This window comes from Lepidochelys kempii, chromosome 3 (assembly GCF_965140285.1).
Source record: "Lepidochelys kempii isolate rLepKem1 chromosome 3, rLepKem1.hap1, whole genome shotgun sequence".
NCBI lineage: Eukaryota > Metazoa > Chordata > Testudines > Cheloniidae > Lepidochelys > Lepidochelys kempii.
In genome coordinates, this window is record NC_136382.1 from 38,506,102 (window position 1) to 38,530,910 (window position 24,809).

The window sequence follows — 24,809 nt, forward strand, 5'->3', positions numbered from 1 at the left end:
ATGACATCTTCATCATCTGGACCCATGGCAAAGAAGCCCTTGAGGAATTCCACCATGATTTCAACAATTTCCATCCCACCATCAACCTCAGCCTGGACCAGTCCACACAAGAGATCCACTTCCTGGACACTATGGTACTTATTATGGTACTAATAAGCGATGGTCACATAAATACCACCCTATACCGGAAACATACTGACCACTATTCCTACCTACATGCCTCCAGCTTTCACCCAGATCACACCACACGATCCATTGTCTATAGCCAAGCTCTACGATACAACTGCATTTGCTCCAACCCCTCAGACAGAGACAAACACCTACAAGATCTCTATCAAGCATTCTTACAATTACAATACCCACCTGCTGAAGTGAAGAAGCAGATTGATAGAGCCAGAAGAGTTCCCAGAAGTCACCTACTACAGGACAGGCCCAACAAAGAAAATAACTGAACGCCACTAGCCATCACCTTCAGCCCCCAACTAAATCCTCTCCAATGCATCATCAAGGATCTACAACCTATCCTGAAGGACGACCCATCATTCTCACAGATCTTGGGAGACAGGCCAGTCCTTGCTTACAGGCAGCCCCCCAACCTGAAGCAAATACTCACCAGCAACCACACACCACACAACAGAACCACTAACCCAGGAACCTATCCTTGCAACAAAGCCCGTTGCCAACTGTGTCCACATATCTATTCAGGAGACACCATCATAGGGCCTAATCACATCAGCCACACTATCAGAGATTCGTTCACCTGCGCATCCACCAATGTGATATATGCCATCATGTGCCAGCAATGCCCCTCTGCCATGTAGATTGGTCAAACTGGACAGTCTCTACGTAAAAGAATAAATGGACACAAATCAGACGTCAAGAATTATAACATTCAAAAACCAGTCGGAGAACACTTCAATCTCTCTGGTCACGCGATTACAGACATGAAAGTGACAATTCTTCAACAAAAAGACTTCAAAAACAGACTCCAAGGAGAGACTGCTGAATTGGAATTAATTTGCAAACTGGATACAATTAACTTAGGCTTGAATAGAGACTGGGAGTGGATGGGTCATTACACAAAGTAAAACTATTTCCCCAGTGTTTATTCGCCCCCCTCTCCCTCCCACCCCCCACTGTTCCTCAGACGTTCTTGTCAACTACTGGAAATGGCCTACCTTGATTATCACTACAAAAGGTTTTCCCCCTCCCCCCTGCTCTCCTGCTGGTATTAGCTCATCTTAAGTGATCACTCTCCTTACAGTGTGTATGATAACACCCATTGTTTCATGTTCTCTGTGTATATAAATCTCCCCACTGTATTTTCCACTGAATGTATCTGATGAAGTGAGCTGTAGCTCACGAAAGCTTATGCTCAAATAAATTTGTTAGTCTCTAAGGTGCCAGAAGTACTCCTTTTCTTTTTATAATGGACTTCCGGATGAAAAGCCTTGAGATGGGACATTATATGGGGTGGGCTCTGAGTTACTAAGAATACTACAGAGAATTATTTCCTAGGTATCTACCTGGTGGGTCTTGCCCACATACTTGGGGTTTAACTGATCACCATATTTGGGGTCAGGAAGGAATTTTCCCCCAGTCAGATTGGCAGAGGCCCTTGAGGTTTTTCTCCTTCCTCTGCAGCATGGGTCACTTGCAGGTTTAAACTAATGTAAATAGTGAATTCTCTGTAATTTGAAGTTTTTAAACCAGGATTTGGGGATTTCAGTAACTCAGTCAGAGGTTAGGGGTCTATTTCAGGAGAGGGTGGGTGAGATTCTGTGGTCTGCAATGTACAGGAGGTCAGACTATATGGTCACGATGGTCCCTTCTGACCTTACGAACTGTGAGTCTATAAGGCTAATGGGGGACAAAAGATGAGTTGTAGAACAACGGATAAAAAGGTAGAGCTTCACAGACAGTGAAATTAGTATCGGATTTAAGGATGAGGTTCTACAGAGGTTGGACAATGATTAAACCAACCATGATGACACCAGTGAGGCCTGGGGGGAAATATCCAAACATGTTACAGAAATTACAAAAACTGTCTGTGGCCAAACAGAAGGAGGGAAATTTCATGGCAAGGAGACGTGGTGGTGGTTCAGCCATGTGCAGAAGGCAGTAAAGAAGTAAAAATTTAAGCAATAGCAGAAAGTAAGAATGGCAGAAAATTATAAGAAATACAAGCTGCCAAAGAAAAAAGATGAAAACAGCTGTTGCAGAAGCACATAAAGCCTTATATCCCAGACTATTTATGAAGGAGGGGGATAAAGGAATATACAGATTAGTCAAGACCAGGCAAAAAAGCACTGAGGACTTGGGAGCTACAATTTGTGTCAAAGATAAAATAGAACAGTACAGGTGGAAAATGGCAAAATCATTAGGAGATGGCACTGGTTTTAGGAGAAATTGCTCAATTAAGACAATCTGAGGAAACTGTTGAGGGAAGTATGTTCAAGCAATAACCTCACAAGACCTATTATTATGGTGGATACTCAGCCTGAGCTAAAGACAATAAAACGTCGGAAGGCAGTGGGACCAGACAGGGTACAATTGAGGCATTTAACATTATGCTATGAGGGAGTGATGGTGATGATGAATTTCTTTCACTTACTCCTCCAAATTGGAAAAATGCCTGAGGAGTAGAGGAAGAGCACCTTTGTTTCTGTCTTCAAGCATAAAGGAGATGTGTCAGTATGTAATGACCAACCCCATCAAGTTTATGAGTCACACAATGAACTTGTTGGAAAGAATTATCAAATTATCACTAAAACTTGAGCACCAAGTAAGTGACAACCAATTTGGGTTTATGCCAGGAAGGTCAACACTGGATACTGTGTGTGCAGCCCAAATATTGCAGGATAAGTACAGGGAGAAATACAAGCAATTGTGTTTAGGGTTTCTGAACAGATAGAAGGCTTAGGCCAAAGTTCCTAGAGAATTGATATAGTTGTGCCTGTAGTTGCACAATCTTCTGAAGACATATGTTCAGACTATAATTGACACGTACGAGGGTAGCACAACAATAGTGAGAAGCAGCTTCAGCTACAGTAAGCCATTCACTGTGGGGGTAGGTTTGCATCAAGGCCAATCCTAAATCCATTTCTATTTGTGCTTGTAATGAACACCTTGACATAGGATATTGGGGAGAGGATCCATGGAGCACATTTTTCGCTGATAACATTATATTGTGCTGAAAAGATAAAGGCAAATTGGAAAGAGATTTAGAACAATGGAAGGAAGATAACACTGGAAGAAAATGGTTTGTAGATCAGCCAAGAAAAGATGGAATATGTGTGATGTTTCGCTGAGAAGACAATGAAAGCCAGTAACACTAGATGGTATAGAGTTTATGTCTGTGCAACAATTAAATATTTTGGTTCAGTGCTGAGCCATGATGGGACTGTCAAAAGTTGCAGATGTTAGAAGTTGCATGAAGAACACTTAACCTAAATGGAGGGAGTTGATGGGAATTTTCTGTGACAAGACTATGCCAAATAAAAAAGTATTTAAGATCATGATTAGACCAGCCATGAAGTATGGGTTGGAATGCTGTCCAATGAGGAAGAAAGAACACCTACTGCACACTGCCAAAATGAGAATGCTCAGGTGGGTAAGACAAGAGCTAACAGGCTATGCAATGATATGCTATAAGACATGATGCAGATGCCCCTGTCCTGAAAATGTTGAGGAAGTATTGACCGAGAGGGTATGTCATATAAGACGATGAGACAAAATATGTTGATCAGATTGTCAAGATGCGGTAGTCATGGGACTAAGACCATGAGAAAAACCCCAAAAAAGGTGGTTCAGGACTCCAGAGGACATGAAGAAGGTTGGTCTCATCTTGGAAGACAAATTTGACAGGAACACTTGTAGACAAAGAACAAGAGCTGTCAACAGCACAAGGCAAAGATGAAGTAGCCATAGATAAATGGTCAAATTGTATTTATTTCTATATTGTCCCCAGGTCTGCTAAGTGCCTTACAGATATATAATAGCCACATTACCTGTAATAAGACCCTATAATCTAAATGTAGAGGGAACTGTTCCTTTACCTATAAAGCCCACCACTGTGAACTCCCATGAGGCTCATTCTTCTACTTCATATTGTACTACACCCAGATGAAGCCATTGCAGGAGTTAGTAAGACAACATGGGCTGAAATGCCATCAATATGCAGACGACATATTCTATATCTCCTCTACATCAAACACAAATAGCACCATCTCCCAGCTTTCTCAATGCCTAACTGCAGCACCTAGATGAACATCAGGTGGAGGGTTGTAAGAGAGGGAAGCACTTTGAAAAACCTGCTTTCAATAGTGGGGTATGCCATAGAAAGGGCATCTGCCCTTTGATTGTTAATAAGTTCACAGCCTGGGATCCTTTGGACTATTGGATACCCACTTTCCATCTGCAACTGGCCAGAACACTATGCTTATTGGACACAGACATGAGCACAGTGATCCACACATTCGTGAGCTCCATGTTGACTGCTAAGTTGCAACTCATCATGCCCAAGAAAGAAGCCATTCACTCTGAAAATTGCCCAATAATACAAATCACAACAGCCCACCTGCTCAGCAATACAAGTGCTGTGAACAAATCAAACAGTGAGACCCATTGGATACATTCCAGTTCAAGGTCTCTGTCCTTTCATTCAGAACACTCCACGGGCCTAGCCTAACTATGAGAGAGTGTCTTTCCATGTCTGATCCCTCAAAAAGATATGTTTAATGATTCAGTTCAGTAGCATTTGCATGGACTTTGTAAGGGACCATTCTTCCATCCATAAGTCTTTGTTGTGTTGCCCATGCACACAGTATCATTGCATGTTATGACCTAGATGGGTTTGTGGCATTTAAGATTCTATTCTCCCTATATACTTTAGCAAATCAACAAATTCTAATGAGAAAAGCAGATTAAAGCTGTAGTATCCCACAGTTGAGAGAGCATTAACAATGTTTGCAGGGCAAATATAGTTTCCTTAGGCTCTTTCTTCCCTTAGAACCTTATAGAAGTTGTAGAAAAAAATTACATTTAAAAGAATAAACAATTAAGTACAATGTGTGATGGAATTTTGTTTCTTTTTCCTGGAGTATAAATTATCAATATAATAGGAACTGAAAAACACAGATAACTTGAAATCAGGCAGAAAAAGCAAGGTGAAATTCTGGCAATTCTTATAGGCAACTGTAATTGTCTGTATATGTTGCTAGCAAGTGATAAACTCAGAAAAATAGATGTTTAAATTTCAACATTTTGGTAAGGAAGTATATATTATTGTGTCTGTAGCATGCATATACATACACAATTAAAAAAATAGTAAAAAATTGGAACCTTAAAGATGCTGTCATAACAGACCTAATCAACCACAATCTTACTGTTGTCACCTTTGTCCTTCCTCTTCTTCCACCTTACTCTCGATATAGTATAGTTTTTACTCATAATTAAGCTATATTTTTTCTACATAGGTACTCACGTGGACCTTCACCACAATGTCTCCCCAGTACTGAAAAACAGAAATAAACTCTTTTTTTCCTACCCACTCAGCATGTGGTTGGGGGTGGGGAGGAGAAGCTTGATTACAGTTTATTTGTTTGTACTTGTTCAAGATTGTGTGCAGGTGAGTGAGTGAAAAAAGTTATGAAGTGAAAAAGTGTGTTGATCAGCAAAACATCAGCAAAATGGAGGGATGGTGGAATGGGCAATGAAATATAATACAAACAGGATATTGACAACTCTGTTCATTTATTTACTAAAGGTACCCATCATGTCACGCTAGGCCCCCGAAAATATACAAATGTTAAAATATTTAAAATATAAGGTCAAATTAACATAATATTAGCAGAAATGACATGAAAAAGAATTTCACCCATCAAAGAAAGGCCCAGATTCAACTGCAACTAATTCCTTATAGAAAACACATGTAAACACACAGATGTTGCAATGTGTACAGAAGCTTTAAAACAACAATGGCTCTGTTAGACCAAGTAGAAAGTGAGTTGAGGGACATCCACTGGAAATTCCTTGCATGGAATCACCTCATATTTCAATCTTGTCATTGTCAGTTGAGCTTCCCAGTTTATCGCAGCTGCCTGAAAGCAGTATGAAGACATGTGTTCTCTAAGATATGCAGAGTTTAAACCACAAAGAGATTTACAAGGATCTGGATCCTGATAGAGGATGTGGAAAAAGCTAATGTATTCAATGCTTTTTTTGCCTCTGTCTTCACGAACAAGGTCAGCTCCCAGACTACTGCACTGGGCAGCACAGCATGGGGAGAAGGTGACCAGCCCTCTGTGGAGAAAGAAGTTCGGGACTATTTAGAAAAGCTGGACGTGCACAAGCCCATGGGGCCGGATGCGTTGCATCTAAGATTGCTAAAGGAGTTGGCGGATGTGATTGCAGAGCCATTGGCCATTATCTTTGAAAACTCATGGCGATCCGGGGAAGTCCCGGACAATTGGAAAAAAGCTAATGGTAGTGCCCATCTTTAAAAAAGGGAAGAAGGAGGATCCTGGGAACTACAGGCCAGTCAGCCTCACCTCAGTCTCTGGAAAAATCATGGAGCAGGTCCTCAAGGAAGCCATTCTGAATCACTTAGAGGAGAGGAAAGTGATCAGGAACAGTTAGCATGGATTCACCAAGGGCAAGTCATGCCTGACTAATCTAATTGCCTTCTATGATGAGATAACTGGCTCTGTGGATGAAGGAAAAGTGGTGGACATGTTGTTCCTTGACTTTAGCAAAGCTTTTGACACGGTCTCCCACAGTATTCTTGGCAGCAAGTTAAAGAAGTATGGGCTGGATGAATGGACTATAAGGTGGATAGAAAGCTGGCTAGATTGTCGGACTCAACGGGTAGTGATCAATGGCTCCATGTCTAGTTGGCAGCCGGTATCAAGTGGAGTGCCCCAAGGGTCAGTCCTGGGGCCAGTTTTGTTCAATATCTTCATAAATGATCTGGAGGATGGTGTGGATTGCACCCTCAGCAAGTTTGCAGATGACACTAAACTGGGAGGAGAGGTAAATACACTGGAGGGTAGGGATAGGATACAGAGGGACCTAGACAAATTGGAGGATTGGGTGAAAAGAAATCTGATGAAGTTCAACAAGGACAAGTGCAGAGTCCTGCACTTAGGACGGAAGAATCCAATGCACCGGTACAGACTAGGGACCGAATGGCTAGGCAGCAGTTCTGCAGAAAAGGACCTAGGAGTTACAGTAGACAAGAAGCTGGATATGAGTCAACAGTGTGCCCTTGTTGCCAAGAAGGCCAATGGCATTTTGGGATGTATAAGTAGGGGCAGTGCCAGCAGATCAAGGGACGTGATCATTCCCCTCTATTCGACACTGGTGAGGCCTCATCTGGAGTACTGTGTCCAGTTTTGGGCCCCACACTACAAGAAGGATGTGGAAAAATTGGAAAGAGTCCAGCAGAGGGCAACAAAAATGATTAGGGGACTGGAACACATGACTTTTATGAGGAGAGGCTGAGGGAACTGGGGATGTTTAGTCTACAGAAGAGAAGAATGAGGGGGGATTTGATAGCTGCTTTCAACTACCTGAAAGGGGGTTCCAAAGAGGATGGCTCAGTGGTAGCAGATGACAGAACAAGGAGTAATGGTCTCAAGTTGCAGTGGGGGAGATTTAGGTTGGATATTAGGAAAAACTTTGTCAGTAGGAGGGTGGTGAAACACTGGAATGCGTTACCTAGGGAGGTGGTGGAATCTTCTTCCTTAAAAATTTTTAAGGTCAGGCTTGACAAAGCCCTGGCTGGGATGATTTAATTGGGGATTGGTCCTGCTTTGAGCAGGGGGTTGGACTAGATGACCTCCTGAGGTCCCTTCCAACCCTGATATTCTATGATTCTAAGGTAAAATCAGATTGCCCCTAAATTGCCCTCATTTTCTCCCTAACAGTATCACCACAACATAACTGCTGCCAAGATAGGAGAGGCCTTTTCCTTTCTCATGCACACAAAGTTCCTTTCACACATACAGGTTTACCTATGATTTAACTAGGGCAATCTATGGGAATTTCAACTTCTTCAGCACAAAGTTGCCAACTTTACATCTGTGCTCCACCTTTTATAGTGACCTTCTGTCCACTTCCAGATCAGTTTCAAAGTCCTGGTTCTTATCTTTAAGTCCCAAATATTATCAAAGCCTGTCTTTCTCTGTGTGTACCCTACAATGGCAGCTCTGAAGAAAGATGGCACTGAAGCTGAAGGTCCTCTGGATGAAATTATGGGGTCTGCAGGCAGAGAAACCTGAGTGGAGGACCCTCTGAATGTGGTATTAAATTCCACCAGAAATCCAGATGAGCCCAAATCTAAAGACTTTTAGACAGTGATGCAAGACCCAACTTTTTGCACAGGTTTTATCCCAGTAATCAATCATGATAATGACTGACCATATTTCCTTCTAGAAAGTAATCACGATTGGCCAGTTTCAGTCAAGAAACAGCCTGAAATGAGGAATTTGAATAGAACTTAATTTAATTCAATACACTTTGTGATAGAAGTAAGGCTTCCTAATTTATGTACAAGATACCATTGATACTGGCACATTAAAAATGCTTAGGGAGACAAGATACCATGCATTTGCAACTAGATGTCATATTTTATTGTGACCACAAATTGCATATAACTAATTAGTGCTAGGTGCCTTACCAATAGGTACTGTGGCATTTTGCAGTTAGAACTGAAGCATTTCATGCCACTTGGTGAAATGAAAAGTGATCATTTTGGCAGAGGCATCTCTCAACAAACAAATTGCAATGTGGCATGCTTTTCACTTCACTGAGTGGTATCCTATATGTCACCTTGCACATTTTTATAAACAAGTGAATATTGAATATTCACATACAATATTCTGGAACAATTACAAAAGAGAAAACATTTCTAACTGCTATTAGCAATTTGTATTGGATTATTCTTGGATGGCATTACATAAATATTACCTGTCCAAAACTTTGTTACGGGCGGAGTTAAAAAAACCTCAGGTGAGTCTGATAGACGTTAACACAATCTTCAATAAGCATAACTGTAAGGATAAATTCATCACAAACCCCAACCTAAGATAAAAGTGTTATGTGAACCTGCCCAGGAGTTTTAGGATGGATGGAGGGGCTTTTGCTGAGCGCTGTTTTGAGTAAAACGTGTGTGTGAAGGGAAAGAGAGGGAGAACAGAACAGAAACAGAGAATGGGGTGGGAGCAAAAAAGGCAAGAAAGCCATGCAGTAGCCATGCAGTGAGCTTGGTGTACAGCTCTGGAAAAAGGCTAGAGTTTTGGGGGTCTGGTATTGGCTAAAGATGCCTGGCACTGTAAGCTAAGAAACCATTATTTTGTTTCTGGTTCCTCCTCAGTTTGGAGAAGCAGGAACTTGTACATTCCTTGTGAATAAATAAGACTGCATGAATGAAAATACCAGGCTCCATTGTCAATTTATACCCCACCTGGAACATTCTGAGTGCCCTGAACTTCAACTAGCCATTCGAGTGGAAAAGAGACAAGAATGTGTGTGTGTGTGTTGTTATTGTTGGAGTATAATCTATTTCCTGCTTTAGAGACCCTACAAGGAATCATAACCTCACATAATGTCCCCAAGTGCAGGATTTTATGTTTAGCTGAAAAGATGTATAATACCAGAGGTAGATTGAGGCCTGGTCTACAAAAGAAAATTAGGTTGGTTTAACTACTTAGGTCAGGGATGTGAAAAATCAACACTCCTGAGCACTGTTGCTAAGTTGAGCTAAGTCCCCATGTAGACAGTGCTACCACCTCTCAGGGAGGTGAATAATGCCAATGGGAGATCCCCTCCAATTAGCATAGCTAGTGTCTACACTGAAGCACTGAAGCAGCGCCACTGTACCATTTTAAATGAAGACAAGCCCTGAGAGTTCTCTATTGACTAAGTCTCTGAGGAGGGTGTCATGCATGATTTATTTGAGGAACCTCAATACAGTACAAGAAACTTCTTGTGCTCATTAAATGTGGTACACCTACATTTGTTTCCAGAAGAACACAACATAACTACCCTTCCTTGCAAATCTACTACTTTGGGAACTTGTCCACATTCCACTGCTAACTTACCTTGCTAACTTCTTCCTTATACAGCACATGTGCATAGCCATCCCATTATGCATAAAGAAAATGTTACCTGGTGATACAGAAGAGGACTTCTGCATGGCCAGAGTGCATGACAGAGCTAAAAGTTCTAAGAGCGTTAGCACTCAGACTGCATTTGGAAAAGAAAGTATAGCATATGTGCAAGCACACGTTTTTAGATTCCAGGTGTGCCTGGAAAAGTTTAACGTGAAGGTGACTTTCAAATGCTGTCCCAGCCTGTCCTGCTCTTGAACAAATAAAGGAGAGATTCTAGGGAAATGAGTGATGTAGTCTACTCTCTTTTCAAAGTGCTCTCAGTGGGAACAGAACACATTATTCAATTAATTACCTAACTAACCATCTCTCTGGTGGTAAAATGCTGCATTCCCAGTATTTATATGCCAGTCCCTATTCTCCTTGCAATGTTACACTTGGGGCATGTCTACCCTTACCTCTGGAGCGATCGATCCAGCATGGGTTGATTTATCGCATCTACTGAAGACACAATAAATTGACTGCTGAGCGCTCTCCCATCGACTCTGGTACTCCACTGGAGCGAGAAGTGCAAGCGGAGTTGATGGGGGAGCATCAGCAGTTGACCTACTATAGTGAAGACACCGCGGTAAGTAGATCTAAGTATGTCGAATTCAGCTACGTTATTCACGTAGCTGAAGTTGTGTAACTTAGATCGATTCTCCCCCTGCCCCCAAATGTAGATCAAGCCTTACTAGAGTAGTGGAGTTGGAAAGGAACCTATGGCGGAATAAAATATTTTTTACACACGCAGACACACACAAATATTGTTTCATTCTGTACATATGTCTTATTTGATAGAATAACCCACATTCTGATAACCTCAAATTTTGACTATTTGGGAACATACACACATATATAGTTGGAAGCACATAGATATAGAAGTACTTACATTTGTATTGTGATCACTTCCACTAATGCAGATGACATCTTGTTTTTGAATTGTTAGGACCTCTTTTGTAAGCTTCAGTTGGATGTCATAGGCATTTTCAGACCCTTCATCATATAATAATGCAATACCTGTTTTAGTCTGTGAAAACGAAGTACAAAAATACAAATAAAACAGTTTAAGTACAGGAGCAATTTATGTTGATAAATAATAAAAGGACTTTTCATTTCAATAGCTTTTGCACAAAAATATATATTGATTAAAACAATAAGTGGAAGATCAGCTTGCTTCCTGTGGTTTTAAATTGATTCAAATGCTTACTCAAGGGCCTGATCTTCATTCACACAAAGGACTATTTACACTTATCTGGCAGCGTAAATGAGCCTTAAAGTGGGTTTAAGTGTAATTCATTCCCATTTTAAGATCTCTTTCCACTGCCAGGAGGAGAAGTGGGTTCAGTGGAGTGTTCTGTTTTGGAAGGATATTTTGTTTGGTTGCTTGCTTTAAATATACATGCTGCGATGTGTTTTCATTAGAGAAGACCAGGTTTGAAGAAATGCACATTGCACTTGGAGTGGATAGTGGTGAGGTTTGTGATGGTCTTTCATTCCTGGGGGAGTTCATTCCAGAGTCTCAGACTGATCCTCAAGAAAGTTCGGTCTCCGGCACAGACGAGCTTTACCTTTACTATCCAGAGTTCCATTGTGCCAGAGGATTAATATTTTACATCCCAATTTTATATATACACAAACACACACATAATATATTTGAATTTGTGAAAGTCAAACTAGATGTCTACTTCTGAAGTTACAAAAGACTTAAATGTTATGTATCACATTGAATGGAAGTACACTGTCATCAGAATATTAAATGGTAAGCTACACTGAATAATTGAAAGATGCTAGTTTAACTACTAAAAGCCATCAAAACATAGCTGGAGCCAGAATAAAAAAGAATGTTTCCAAGTTTTCTGTATATGATTGTGTGCAGAATACATTACATAAGATAAAAAGCAATGTGACATAATGCCACCTGAAACGTCTAAATACATTAATAACAGAAAAAATAACATTTTGGTCCTCCCATTTGTCTCCATTGTGAGAGATTTGGTTTAATAATGTTTGCAAAACTAGGACCAAAATATCTAGCTGGTAATGTCAGTGGATTAGAACATTTTCAGAAGATAATGAGCTTTAGACAAATGATCTATTTGCATTCTATATAGCAGAGAAAAACCAAAACATCTATTTTCAAAGCAGAAATTAGTGATTGTGAGATTGTATTTGAGTTACAGCATTTATCAGTCTAGAAATTTCTAATTTGCCCTTCCCAGTGGTATCAAAATGCTGTTTTTGTTTTTATTCCTACTATACCAAACAGTTGATGTACACATATTCACACTTTCTGATAGATGCTGGTGCAGTAGAATGTCTGTACCATTCAGAAGGGAAAACATTTTCATGTACACCATGAGTCATATTTTCCCTGATTTACATGTCTTTTTAAGTCCATGATTTGGAATTTTGATTTTTTTTCTTTGAGTGATTTAGGTGCTAGCACAATTAAGGATCCCATCACAACTGTGGAAAATGAGATTAATTAATTAGTGCTCTATTGACTTTACAGGAGCAGATTGTAAACATCATATTGGAGGTTCGTAGATTTTAAACTCAAATGAGAGCAACTATAATCATGTAGTCTGACCTCTTGCATAAAACAGACCATAGCATTTCATTTAATGATTCCTGTAGTGGAGGAAATTATTGTGCCCTGCTATGTAATGAACAATATCAAGCCCAATAATTTGTGGTCCAATTTGATCATTTCCTTTAAAAAGAGAGTGTTAAATTTCACATTTTTAATCTGATTTTTGTGTTTTATATTACATTAAAAAGAAATAAGCCCTTGGCATTCAATGCACATTCCTCAAAAGTTTTATAACAAACTGAACATACATCAAATTTGGGACTTAAATTCTTTGATAATATCTTAATTTCCATACCATTAAGGAGGATGCTCTTTGGTGGTGGTTGGTAAAGGATTAGGCTTGGCCTACACTAGAAAATTAAGTCAGTTTAACTACACCTGAGTGGTGTAGTTAAACTGACTTAACCTAACCTAAGTCCCTGGGTAGACAGTGGTAGGTCAACAGAAGAATTGTTCCACCAACCTAGCCACCACCTCTCAGGGAGATGGATTATCTCCGCCAATGGGAGAACCCTTTCCATCAGCATAGATAGTGTCTACACTGAAGTACTACAACGGCACAGCTGTAGTGTTACATTGTAGACAAGCCCTCAGTGTCCATTAGAGAGATCTGAAAGAAGCACAATGCTGTCTGAGAAGGATGTAATGATTCTTTCACTGCCTAACGCTCCAAAGTTTTCAGTACCTTGATATTATCGATACTGAGCAGATGATTTTTTTTTTTTTTTTGGTCAGTGATTGTACAGGCATTACTGGTAAATAAAACTGATGGCTATGCAATAGCAGATATTTTTAAAATGTGGAAGAACACCTTTGTAAAATCACCTTACTCAAATTCTATTGTATTCATACAATATCCCATTTTCGTTATATATCATCCTGATCACCCATCATTGCTACTACTTGCACAGAGACACCATGAGAGAACAGAACTCTGCAGAACACCCTACATAACCTCTAGGCAGCACATAATGGTGGCTAGTAATTGCTACGTGTGTTTTATAGTAATCCAGTAAAACTAACCCTAACTTCTATTTGTAATAGCTTATTTGGTAATGAATGGAACGTGTGGAGTAACTGACTGAATTCCTTAGCATTTTCCATCACACCGTTTCAAATGAAACTCTGAATGGAGCTCCCCTCTTCCTATTAGGATCCATTACTCGCCTCACACTCCATCCAGCTTTTGATGTGATCTAAGGTGACATGCAGCAATATTTTATTTGTTTTCCAAATCAATAAGATTAATGTAGATTTATTTGCCTTTTTAGATCATTATAAATGGTTGTGTATCAGAGGTCAGTCAGTCACCTGTTCACTCAGTGTGTTAATAGATGCCAAAAGTCTATATGCACCAGTCAGAATCTTGTTAGGGCAAAGTGCCTTTTCGAACTAGCTCACTTTAATAGGGACTTAGTCTTTGCATGTACGGGCGTATACTCCATGATTGCTATCCTAATGTTCATTGCATTTTTAGTGTAAAAATGAGTCTCTATTAAGAGTAGTACAACCACTCCAGCAGCTGGCTCCAGAAAGGTCTAAGGCTCCTAGGCTATGAAGGAGAGGCTTCAGAGGGAGATGTATCTCCTCAACAATGATAACAACGATGCATTAAAAGAACAGGAGTGTTTGTGGCACCTTAGAGACTAACAAATTTATTAGAGCATAAGCTTTCGTGAGCTTATGCTAAGCTTTCAAGCTCAGCAGTCTGAACTAATATGCAAACTAGATACCATTAACTTGGGTTTGAATAGAGACTGGGAGTGGCTGGGTCATTACACATATTGAATCTATTTCCTTAAATAGCCTCACACCTTCTTGTCAACTGTCTAAATGGGCCACCTTGATTATCACTACAAAAGTTTTTTTTTTCTTCTCCTGCTGATAATAGCTTACCTTAACTAATTAGCCCCTCACAGTTTATATGGTAACTTCCAACTTATCTGTGTATATATATATATGTATCTTACATCTTACTATATGTTCCATTCTATGCATCCAATTAAGTGAGCTGTAGCTCACGAAAGCTTATGCTCTAATAAATTTGTTAGTCTCTAAGGTGCCACAAGTACTCCTGTTCTTTTTGCGGATACAGACTAACATGGCTGCTACTCTGAAATGATGCATTAGGCACCATGGGATAGATTTTTCAAAAGTATTTAGGTGTCTAAAGATACAGCTAGATGCTTAATGGGATTTCAAAATACCTCAATGTCTGACTTCCATTGAAACCTTTGTCCCAAATGGTGTGTCAAAATTTGGGGCCCTGGGGATTATTTCCATTAGGAGGACAAATTGATGATAGAGTCAGGTGTTTCTTTGGTGCAATCCTGTTTAGTTACAAAGAACATAGAAGGCCATTTTCCTGAATACAGGAAGAACCAAACAACAGGAGACAATTTCTTTGTTCATAGCTCTAATCCACTTTCAGCGAGCACTTAGGCCTTGTCTACATTACAGAGTTAGATTAACTTAAGGCAGCTTATGTCGAACTAACTCTGTAAGTGTCTACACTAAAATGTAACTCCCATCCATATAACTAGTCCACTAATAACACTTAATAATACCACCTCTGCAAGAAGTGTAGCACTTAGGTCAATGTAGTTAGGCTGATGCAGTATCAGTGTAGACACTGTGTTGCTTACATTGACAGCTGCTGCCTTTCAGAAGCTGTCCCACAATGCCCCACACTGACATAAGAATATAAGAACGGCTATACTAGGTCAGACCAAAGGTTGATCTAGCCCAGTATCCTGCCTTACAACAGTGGCCAATGCCAGGTGCCCCAGAAGGAATGAACAGAACAGTTAATCTTCTGTTGCCCATTCCCAGCTTCTGGCAAACAGCTTCTGACAGTTAAATTGGTTCAAGCACTCCTGGTGAGGACGTGCACCGTTGACACAAGGAGCATAGTGTGGACATGCAAAAGCAATTTAATTACTTCAGTGACTGTACACTGATGTAACTTGGATCTACTTAATTTTGTAATGTAGACTTGCCCTTAGCTGAAAAGCTCTCTTTCTAGGTTTTACTCAAGGCCATGCTCTCAGTGCTTGATCTGGCTTTGTCTGCTATTTCTCTGTGTGTGTTTCTGTACTATACAGTGTAGTTGTAGCTCTGTCCATCCCAAGATATTAGAGACACAAGGATTTTTTTTTGGGGGGGGGGGGCGGCGCAGACCAACTTCTGTTGGTGAGGGAGACAAGCTGATGTGTCACACACAGCTCTTCTTCAGGTCTGGGAAAGCATCACAGCAAAATGGAACATATTGTTTAGCATAAGTAGTTAGCATGTATTCTAAAGGACTATTCAAGGTAGACTGGCCTGTTAACATCTCTGCAGTCATAGGACAAAGATGAGGGGGGGCAGCGCTCGACTAGTAGGTTACAGATTGTTGTAATAAACCATAAATCCAGTGTCTCTGTTCAGTCCATGATTTTTAGTGTCTAGTGGACTAATGAATTTAAGCTCCCAGGCTCATCTTTTGAAAGTGTTGTGCAGGTTTCCATGGAGGATGAAGACTGATAGGTAAGATATAGAATGCTCACTTTCTGAAAAGCATTCAGCCACAGGTGATACCTTGTTTTAGTCTTTTACCATTTTCCTCTGAGTTCATTCAAGAGTGTAGTGATTGAATCATGGAGCAGGTCCTCAAAGAATCAATCCTGAAGCACTTGCATGAGAGGAAAGTGATCAGGAACAGCCAGCATGGATTCACCAAGGGAAGGTCATGCCTGACTAATCTAATCGCCTTTTATGATGAGATTACTGGTTCTGTGGATGAAGGGAAAGCAGTGGATGTATTGTTTCTTGACTTTAGCAAGGCTTTTGACATGGTCTCCCACAGTATTCTTGTCAGCAAGTTAAGGAAATATGGGCTGGATGAATGCACTATAAGGTGGGTAGAAAGCTGGCTAGATTGTCGGGCTCAACGGGTAGTGATCAATGGCTCCATGTCTAGTTGGCAGCCGGTATCAAGTGGAGTGCCCCAAGGGTCGGTCCTGGGGCCGGTTTTGTTCAATATCTTCATAAAGGATCTGGAGGATGGTGTGGATTGCACTCTCAGCAAATTTGCGGATGATACTAAACTGGGAGGAGTGGTAGATACGCTGGAGGGGAGGGATAGGATACAGAAGGACCTAGACAAATTGGAGGATTGGGCCAAAAGAAATCTGATGAGGTTCAATAAGGATAAGTGCAGGGTCCTGCACTTAGGACGGAAGAACCCAATGCACAGCTACAGACTAGGGACCGAATGGCTAGGCAGCAGTTCTGCGGAAAAGGACCTAGGGGTGACAGTGGACGAGAAGCTGGATATGAGTCAGCAGTGTGCCCTTGTTGCCAAGAAGGCCAATGGCATTTTGGGATGTATAAGTAGGGGCATAGCGAGCAGATCGAGGGACGTGATCGTTCCCCTCTATTCGACATTGGTGAGGCCTCATCTGGAGTACTGTGTCCAGTTTTGGGCCCCACACTTCAAGAAGGATGTGGATAAATTGGAGAGAGTCCAGCGAAGGGCAACAAAAATGATTAGGGGACTGGAACACATGAGTTATGAGGAGAGGCTGAGGGAGCTGGGATTGTTTAGCCTGCAGAAGAGAAGAATGAGGGGGGATTTGATAGCTGCTTTCAACTACCTGAAAGGAGGTTCCAAAGAGGATGGCTCTAGACTGTTCTCAATGGTAGCAGATGACAGAACGAGGAGTAATGGTCTCAAGTTGCAGTGGGGGAGGTTTAGATTGGATATTAGGAAAAACTTTTTCACTAAGAGGGTGGTGAAACACTGGAATGCGTTACCTAGGGAGGTGGTAGAATCTCCTTCCTTAGAGGTTTTTAAGGTCAGGCTTGACAAAGCCCTGGCTGGGATGATTTAACTGGGAATTGGTCCTGCTTTGAGCAGGGGGTTGGACTAGATGACCTTCTGGGGTCCCTTCCAACCCTGATATTCTATGATTCTATGATTCTATGATTGTCAGATTTCACCCACACACAGTTATTGGGACTTTTAGTGCACTGGATGAGGTACACCACATGTTGTGACAGACACATGTAGGATCCATGAATCATGAAAGGTGTGTTGAGCAGTGTAGATATGTCTGCAGGCTTTGCATCTGTTACTCTGGCAAGGTCTGGTGCCCAATTGGTATGTCCTGGTCGGTGGGGAGCTTCTTGTAATGATGAGCTTGGAGAAGTTTGGGGGTTGGAGAAGTGGGAGTTCAGGAAATATTTCTTTCGGGATGGGATCCCATCAAGAATGAATAATGTTTCTCCTTCCTCTCTCATTCTTCTGCCCACACATGCATGCACAATTGAAAACAATAACCAGCCAACCCCATCTTCCACATAGTTCAAAGTCCTGAGCAGTCTCATATTTGCCTGTATCATGGCGACATGTGCCTGTGTTATGGTGTGGAGACCGCTACTCTTCAATAAAGAAGCTTAACAGTTTTTACAGCTATCTTAAATGAAGGCAGTTACACCCACTAGCTTTAGTGATGTTCTGGCCAACCCACACCTTTATTCTGGATGTAAACAAACCCTGCACTAAATATGATTCTAAATCCAAACTGTCCTATCAGGTTGGCTGTGGCTAGGGTCACTCTGTCCCTGTCACTAGTTCCCTCTGCCTCAGGGAGCCTTCCATCCCTTTAATTACCGGGATTGGAGCTAATAGGTCTTACCTGCCCTGACAGAGTGAGAAGAAAAAAGGGAACAACTCCCACATGCGGTATCCTAAAACATGTCACCCTGTTGTACCCTCCTTGCCCTATTAACTGCCATTAATGCCTTTAAGTGTGGCCAATATGTATTCCCCAAACTCATCTCTTCTAATTACTGGATTTATTTGATTTTGTTTAAAGAGTATGTTCACTTCTGAATGTTTGCTTCTGGCCCGGTTAAGTTGGTCAGTCAGACCTTAAACATAGTTCACTCTTTTCTTTAAATAGAAAAGATAAAACTTTCTACCCAGGGGCTGCCCATTAGCAGTCTGCCATGAGTTTACTTTACAAAGGAGTGAAGAAAATCCACCTCAGTCCATCATGATTTAGAGAGCTACAGCTACTTTTTTACAAGTTTCAGCTTTGACCAAACTGCTCTTGTCTTTGGTCAGCAGTTTTACAATTTTCCAGGCCAAGGTAGGATTTTTTTAATGAAAAATCTTCCTCAGATTCTCCCCTCATGCTCCTTTTCAATGTGTATTTTCTTATGCAGGTAGGCTATAAGCTTCCTTCATTTACCCTCCCCACCAAAATTTATCTATTTAAAAAAAACCTATTTACCCTGTCTAAATATAAGCCCCTTCTAGCAGATTCAGAGCAAGTAGTTAGGAAACAACTTAGCAACAACTCCTACAAATTCCACTGCATTCTGACTTTGGTTTTCCTCCGTTACAAAAATAGATTCTGTCAAATGATAGCACACTCCTTCCCCTTCCTGCGCCCCCCCCCCCCCCCAAATCTGGACCTGTACCAAAGAAAGTACAGAAATATTTTTCTTCTAAAACATTTTAGCCAAGTAAAACCTAACAGTAAAACTCTCCAACACAAAACATGTACATTACAGTTTTGTATTTGCATTTACTTACATCTATATTTTTAACATCTCAAATATTGCATTACATTAAGGAGGTGTTTTTCAACCTTTTCAGGTTGGCAAATGAACCCTTATTCAAAACAATTTTTTTTGTACCTCCTTACATTTACTGTAAAAGAAAGAACAGCAATGGTAACAATGATAAGCCTACATAATTTATTTGTGTGTTTGTTTCGAGAGCATGACAGAGAATACTTAATTCTAAAGGGTAAGATGTGAGAGGAGTAGGGAAGTGAGACTTTTCTTAGTTTGGATTGTAATAAATTTTTTAATGCCTTGCATCTCTGACTGCCTTTCATGACCTGTCCTGGGAGGTAGTTAAGACCCAGACAGAATCTAAAGAGCTGCAGAGGATCTCTCAAAATGGGATGACTGGGCAACAAAATGGCAAATGAAATTCAGTGTTGATAAATGCAAAGTATGGCACCTTGGAAAACCTAATCCCAACTATACATATAAAATGATGGGGTCTAAATTAGCTGTTACTACTCAAGAAAGAGATCTTGGAGTCACTGTGGATAGTACTCTGAAAAGATCCACTCAATGTGCAGCGGCAGTCAAAAAAGTGAACAGAATGTTGGGTATCATTAAGAAAGGGATAGATAATAAGACAGAAAATGTCATATTGCCTCTATATAAATCCATGGTACACCCACATCTTGAATACTGCATGCAGATGTGGTGCCTCAATTAAAAAAAAGATATATTGGAATTGGAAAAGGTCAGAAAAAGGCAACAAAAATAATTAGGGGTATGGAATGGCTGACATATGAGGAGAGATTAATAAGACTGGGACTTTTTGGAAAAGAGACGACTAAGGGGGGATATGATAGAGGTCTATAAAATCATGACAGATGTGGAGAAAGTAAATAAGGAAGTGTTATTTACTCCTCATAACACAAAAACTAGGAGTCACCAAATTAAACTAATAGGCAGCAGGTTTAAAACAATTAAAAGGAAGTATTTTCACACAACACACAGTCAACCTGTGGAATGCCTTACCAGAGGATGTTTTGAATGCCAAAACTATTTTAAGGTTCAAAAAATAACTAGATAAGTTCATGGAGGATAGGTCCATCAATAGCTATTAGCCAGGATGGACAGGGATGGTGTCCCTAGCCTCTGTTTGTCAGAAGCTGGGAATGGGCGACAGGGGATGGATCACTTGATGATTACCTGTTCTGTTCATACCCTCTGCGACACCTGGCATTAGCCACTGTCAGATGACAGGATACTGAGCTAGATGGACCTTTGGTCTGACCCAGTACGTCTGTTCTTATATTGAGAGTAATGACCCACTGGTTGAAAAACACTACATTACTGCACTGAATGAAATCCACTCCAAGTGGATAAAGCCTGAGTAACTGGGCTCTATGATGTGGCTACAAGTGAAATCTACAATCCACTCCAGGCTAGGAACAGGGTGTAGTCTGCAGCCTCTCTTATACATCATGGCCACTATTCGCACCAATTATGTGGAGTGATATTGCCACTGGATTTTTGTAAATATGTTTTCCGTGGGCCCTCATGTGGCCCATGCCAACAAGCTTTTGCTATGAGGCACTTCTGTGTGGCTGCTGCTGCTCCTCGTAACCCCAGTGAGTGCTTTTTTGTAGTAAGAAAAGGAGTACTTGTGGCACCTTAGAGACTTAACAAATTTATTTGAGCATGAGATTTCGTGAGCATCAGTAACTCACGAAAGCTTATGCTCAAATAAATTTGTTAGTCTCTAAGGTGCCACAAGTACTCCTTTTCTTTTTGCGAACACAGACTAACACAGCTGCTACTCTGAAACCTTTTTTGTAGTGCAGATCCTTTGCTGTTCCTCCGCACCATGAATTTCACTCTTAATAAATATTTATATACTTGTTGTCTCAATGATACAGTTGTTGGAAATACATTTACAGATGAGCTTCCTCAGTATAGGAAAAAATCACTTTGCACCATACTTGCACTGTATTGCTCTCATACTAAGGGATTTAAAGGTCACTTCAAAGTTCTTTTAATAATCAGTAGCTATTTATTCTGCCTCAAAGAGCAGATTATTATGAGTGACTAAAACTCTGAATTGGATTTTCTCACACGCAGGAGCAAAAGTCAATACATCTTGGGCTTTACTATTATTATTAAAGTTTACTGCAGGACAACGATTCCATTTGTGGCAACTTTCAAGGTTTTGAAATTTGTTTTCATTCCAAGTTGGAATGAAAATAAAATCTTTCAAAGATTTTTTTGCAAAAGCATAGATTGATTGAGTAAGTGTATGCGTGTCTGTCTCTCTCTCTCTCTCACCAGACTGTGATGTGGGTTCAAGTCCCCGTTCTACCCTGATTCAGTTTTCCATCCCAGACTAAGCAGAGGAGGGGATTGAACCTCAGTGTCCTACGTCCCAGACCAATGCCCTTGTAAGCAGGTGAATGGTCCCACTACTGTGGGGAATTTTCCCGGCTTCTATGCTATCCTGGTGGAATTGGATGGTGAAAGGATCCAAGTCTCCACCCTAACTCCCTTTACCCAGATCTCTGCCTGACCTCAAGGTCTCCTCTTCCTCTCCTTCATGCAGCAGAGTCCTCATAACTAGGATAAGGCTGGGCTCAGGATCCCTGGGGGTTAAGTCTCCCTCTGTTTGGATGAACTCCATTGTGGCAGGTGGCAGTACAATACTCCCTTATTAAAAGGATTCTATCTTTGTTTCATACCTAAATTCTATATATTCCTGTAGTTTAGTTTTAAACATCCATTCTGTACAATCTCAGCTAATACTATGAGTTGCCAGAAAATCTACAACCAGGTGGGTAGAGCATTATGTTTCAATTAAAAATCAAAAATACCAGCCTCAACCTCTCCCTCCATGCCCACTGCCCCCACCCTGGAAAAGAGAAACTGAGAATGGGGAAAAATATTCTAGAGTAAAAGAACCGAATTAGAGCTAAATTAGCTCTAAGAACCAAATTAGACATAAAAATACATTGTCCAACAAAATAAATGGTCAGTGCAGTCGCACCAAAACCAGACTACAAATTCCCATTAATGAGCACAGAGCAAAAGCATTATATTATAGTTACATTATGAACAAAGCAGTTTGATTACTTGCTCATAATGAACAAATACCGCTATGTAAAGTAATATAGTTACTAAAAAAATGGCCAACACGCATACAGGTGGTTATCAAATCAAATGAAGTCTGGGAAAAAAAACCCTCTTGCATCTGTCAGTCATTGTATTCATCAAAGCTAGGAATGTCAGAAGACTACAGAAGCAGCTTTCACTTCAGTTGCATGTTCTATCAGATGAACCAAAGGGAAAGGTTTTTGCCCGTATTGAAGCTACAGAAATCAATTAAAAACATGGCCAAGGACAAAGTGTGCTTTCTGTAGAATGTTTTATGACATCAAGAGAGAGCGTCTCCCCAGTTTTCAGCCAAGTTTTAAATTAAGGATTAAGAGCTCTCATTCAATAGAAAAGCAGTCTTAAAAAAAAAAAAAAACATAAGAGGAAGAGATCAGGGTCTGCATGATTTTTTTACTCTCTTTGGGGCATTACATAATGAAAATATATCCCAAAATGCTGGGGCATAGTTTATGTGGGTTAATTATAATTTGACAAAGAAAATATATATATAAACTGAATGTAGGTTGTGGAAACCTTAAAGACTGTCACTGCAGGGCAGGCTATCAATGCACAAAAGGCATTGATTGGACTATCTGAAACAAGTCCTTGTGAAAAGAAAAGGAGTACTTGTGGCACCTTAGAGACTAACCAATTTATTTGAGCATGAGCTTTCGTGAGCTACAGCTCACTTCATCGGATGCATACCGTGGAAACTGCAGCAGACTTTATATACACACAGAGAATATGAAACAATACCTCCTCCCACCCCACTGTCCTGCTGGTAATAGTGTAGATCACGAAAGCTCATGCTCAAATAAATTGGTTAGTCTCTAAGGTGCCACAAGTACTCCTTTTCTTTTTGCGAATACAGACTAACACGGCTGCTCCTCTGAAAAAAGTCCTTGTGAGGTTTGACTGCAACTGTGGCCATTAAAAGTGAGTTATGTGAAAAAAATTATCTTACACAAGATGCCACTATGTCTGTTGGCTAACAGTGTTATCAGATTTCAGAGATGAGGCTAGCATCCATTGCCCAGCAACTCTAAAAATGCAGACTCTCATGAAACTCCCTGATGTAGAATGGGGGTGTTTACTGTGTGAGATTCTCATATCTCAGAAGACAGATTTTTATAAACTGTAAACATTATGGTCAATAGTAGATTATGCTGAATACTAGAACGAAATTCTGCTAGAACCAGTGGTGTGAATGGAAAATACAATGAATCTAGCTCTTGAATAAATACATATGTTTCTTAGGTAGAAAATGTATTTTCTGTATGTGATTATTACCCTTTTTGCATACTAAGCTCTCAGACATGTAAGTGTTTTGCATAACAGAAAGATTTGGAACTTGAAAGGTTAGGGCCACAATTTAGCAAGCATCATTGTCTTTAATGGGACTACATAGCTAAGCATGTGCTTAAATGCTTTGCTGGCCCTGGTTCTCAGCACTTTGGAGGATCAAGCCCAAAGAAAAGTTCACTATATTATTGCAGATGACTAGGAAAAGGCTTGTGATTCATGAAATATTTTAAGAACAGTCAGATACTGTTAAAAAGTATGCACTGAATAAATGATTCAATGAAAAACCATAACATTTGTTGAATTTGACAAATACTATTTGACCAACTTAAATAGTTTTTAAAAAATCCCTATGTTGCAAGAGAATTCAGTAAGATAGAACACTACTCTGTTTGAAGGCTGCAATGCTAGCCTTACTTAGCCTAGCTTTTAGATTTTAATAGCTTGCTTTATCTTAAACTCCCTTATATTCATAGTGTGTGTTATATACAACCAATTAGTTGCAAGGACAAAATTAATAAATATTTAATATTAGCATTTCCTAGGCAGGACTGCACAAATATTATTTGCAATATAATCCTGCATCCTCCTTTAATGAGAAGGTAAATATAAAGTAATTAATAAAACAGACCATGAAGCTAACCTTATAACAGTCACTTATTAAAAATATTCCTTAATCTTTAATTCAGAGGATTTTTACATGATCAAGAAAAGAGGGAGAACAATTAATATGGCTCTTATTTTTAAAGACATTGTATTTGTTCTCAAAATCTTTCACACACAGTCATTATGTTTTTCTACCAAGAAATGGTGATGCAATGATGTATGTTTTGCACCGGGGCATAAAACAGTCAAAACATCACAAAGCACCCTGACAGCAACAGCAATTATGTGAGATATGATTCATATCACTTAATTCCAATAAAAAAAACCCCTCAAACTAGAAGAAAGTAAGTGGCTGCCTGGTCAATATTATAAATCATAGTCTGTGACAGAAATGTTTCACTCTCTTGTGGTGAAAAAGCAGACAAATATACCGCAAAAGCAACACAAAG

General features: G+C 40.2%; 1 protein-coding gene across 1 annotated transcript in view; it reads right to left on the reverse strand.

The window, feature by feature from the left end:
- SNTG2 (syntrophin gamma 2) overlaps positions 1–11,743 on the reverse strand; it is a 295,545-nt gene extending 283,802 nt beyond the window's left edge. Inside the window, exons 1-2 of the mRNA XM_078851956.1 lie at positions 11,723–11,743; positions 11,044–11,181 (exon numbers count right to left, since the gene is read on the reverse strand). Of these exons, the coding sequence (XP_078708082.1) occupies positions 11,044–11,181; positions 11,723–11,743 (159 nt within the window). The remainder of the gene's footprint in view (positions 1–11,043; positions 11,182–11,722) is intronic.
- Positions 11,744–24,809: the final 13,066 nt, after the last annotated feature.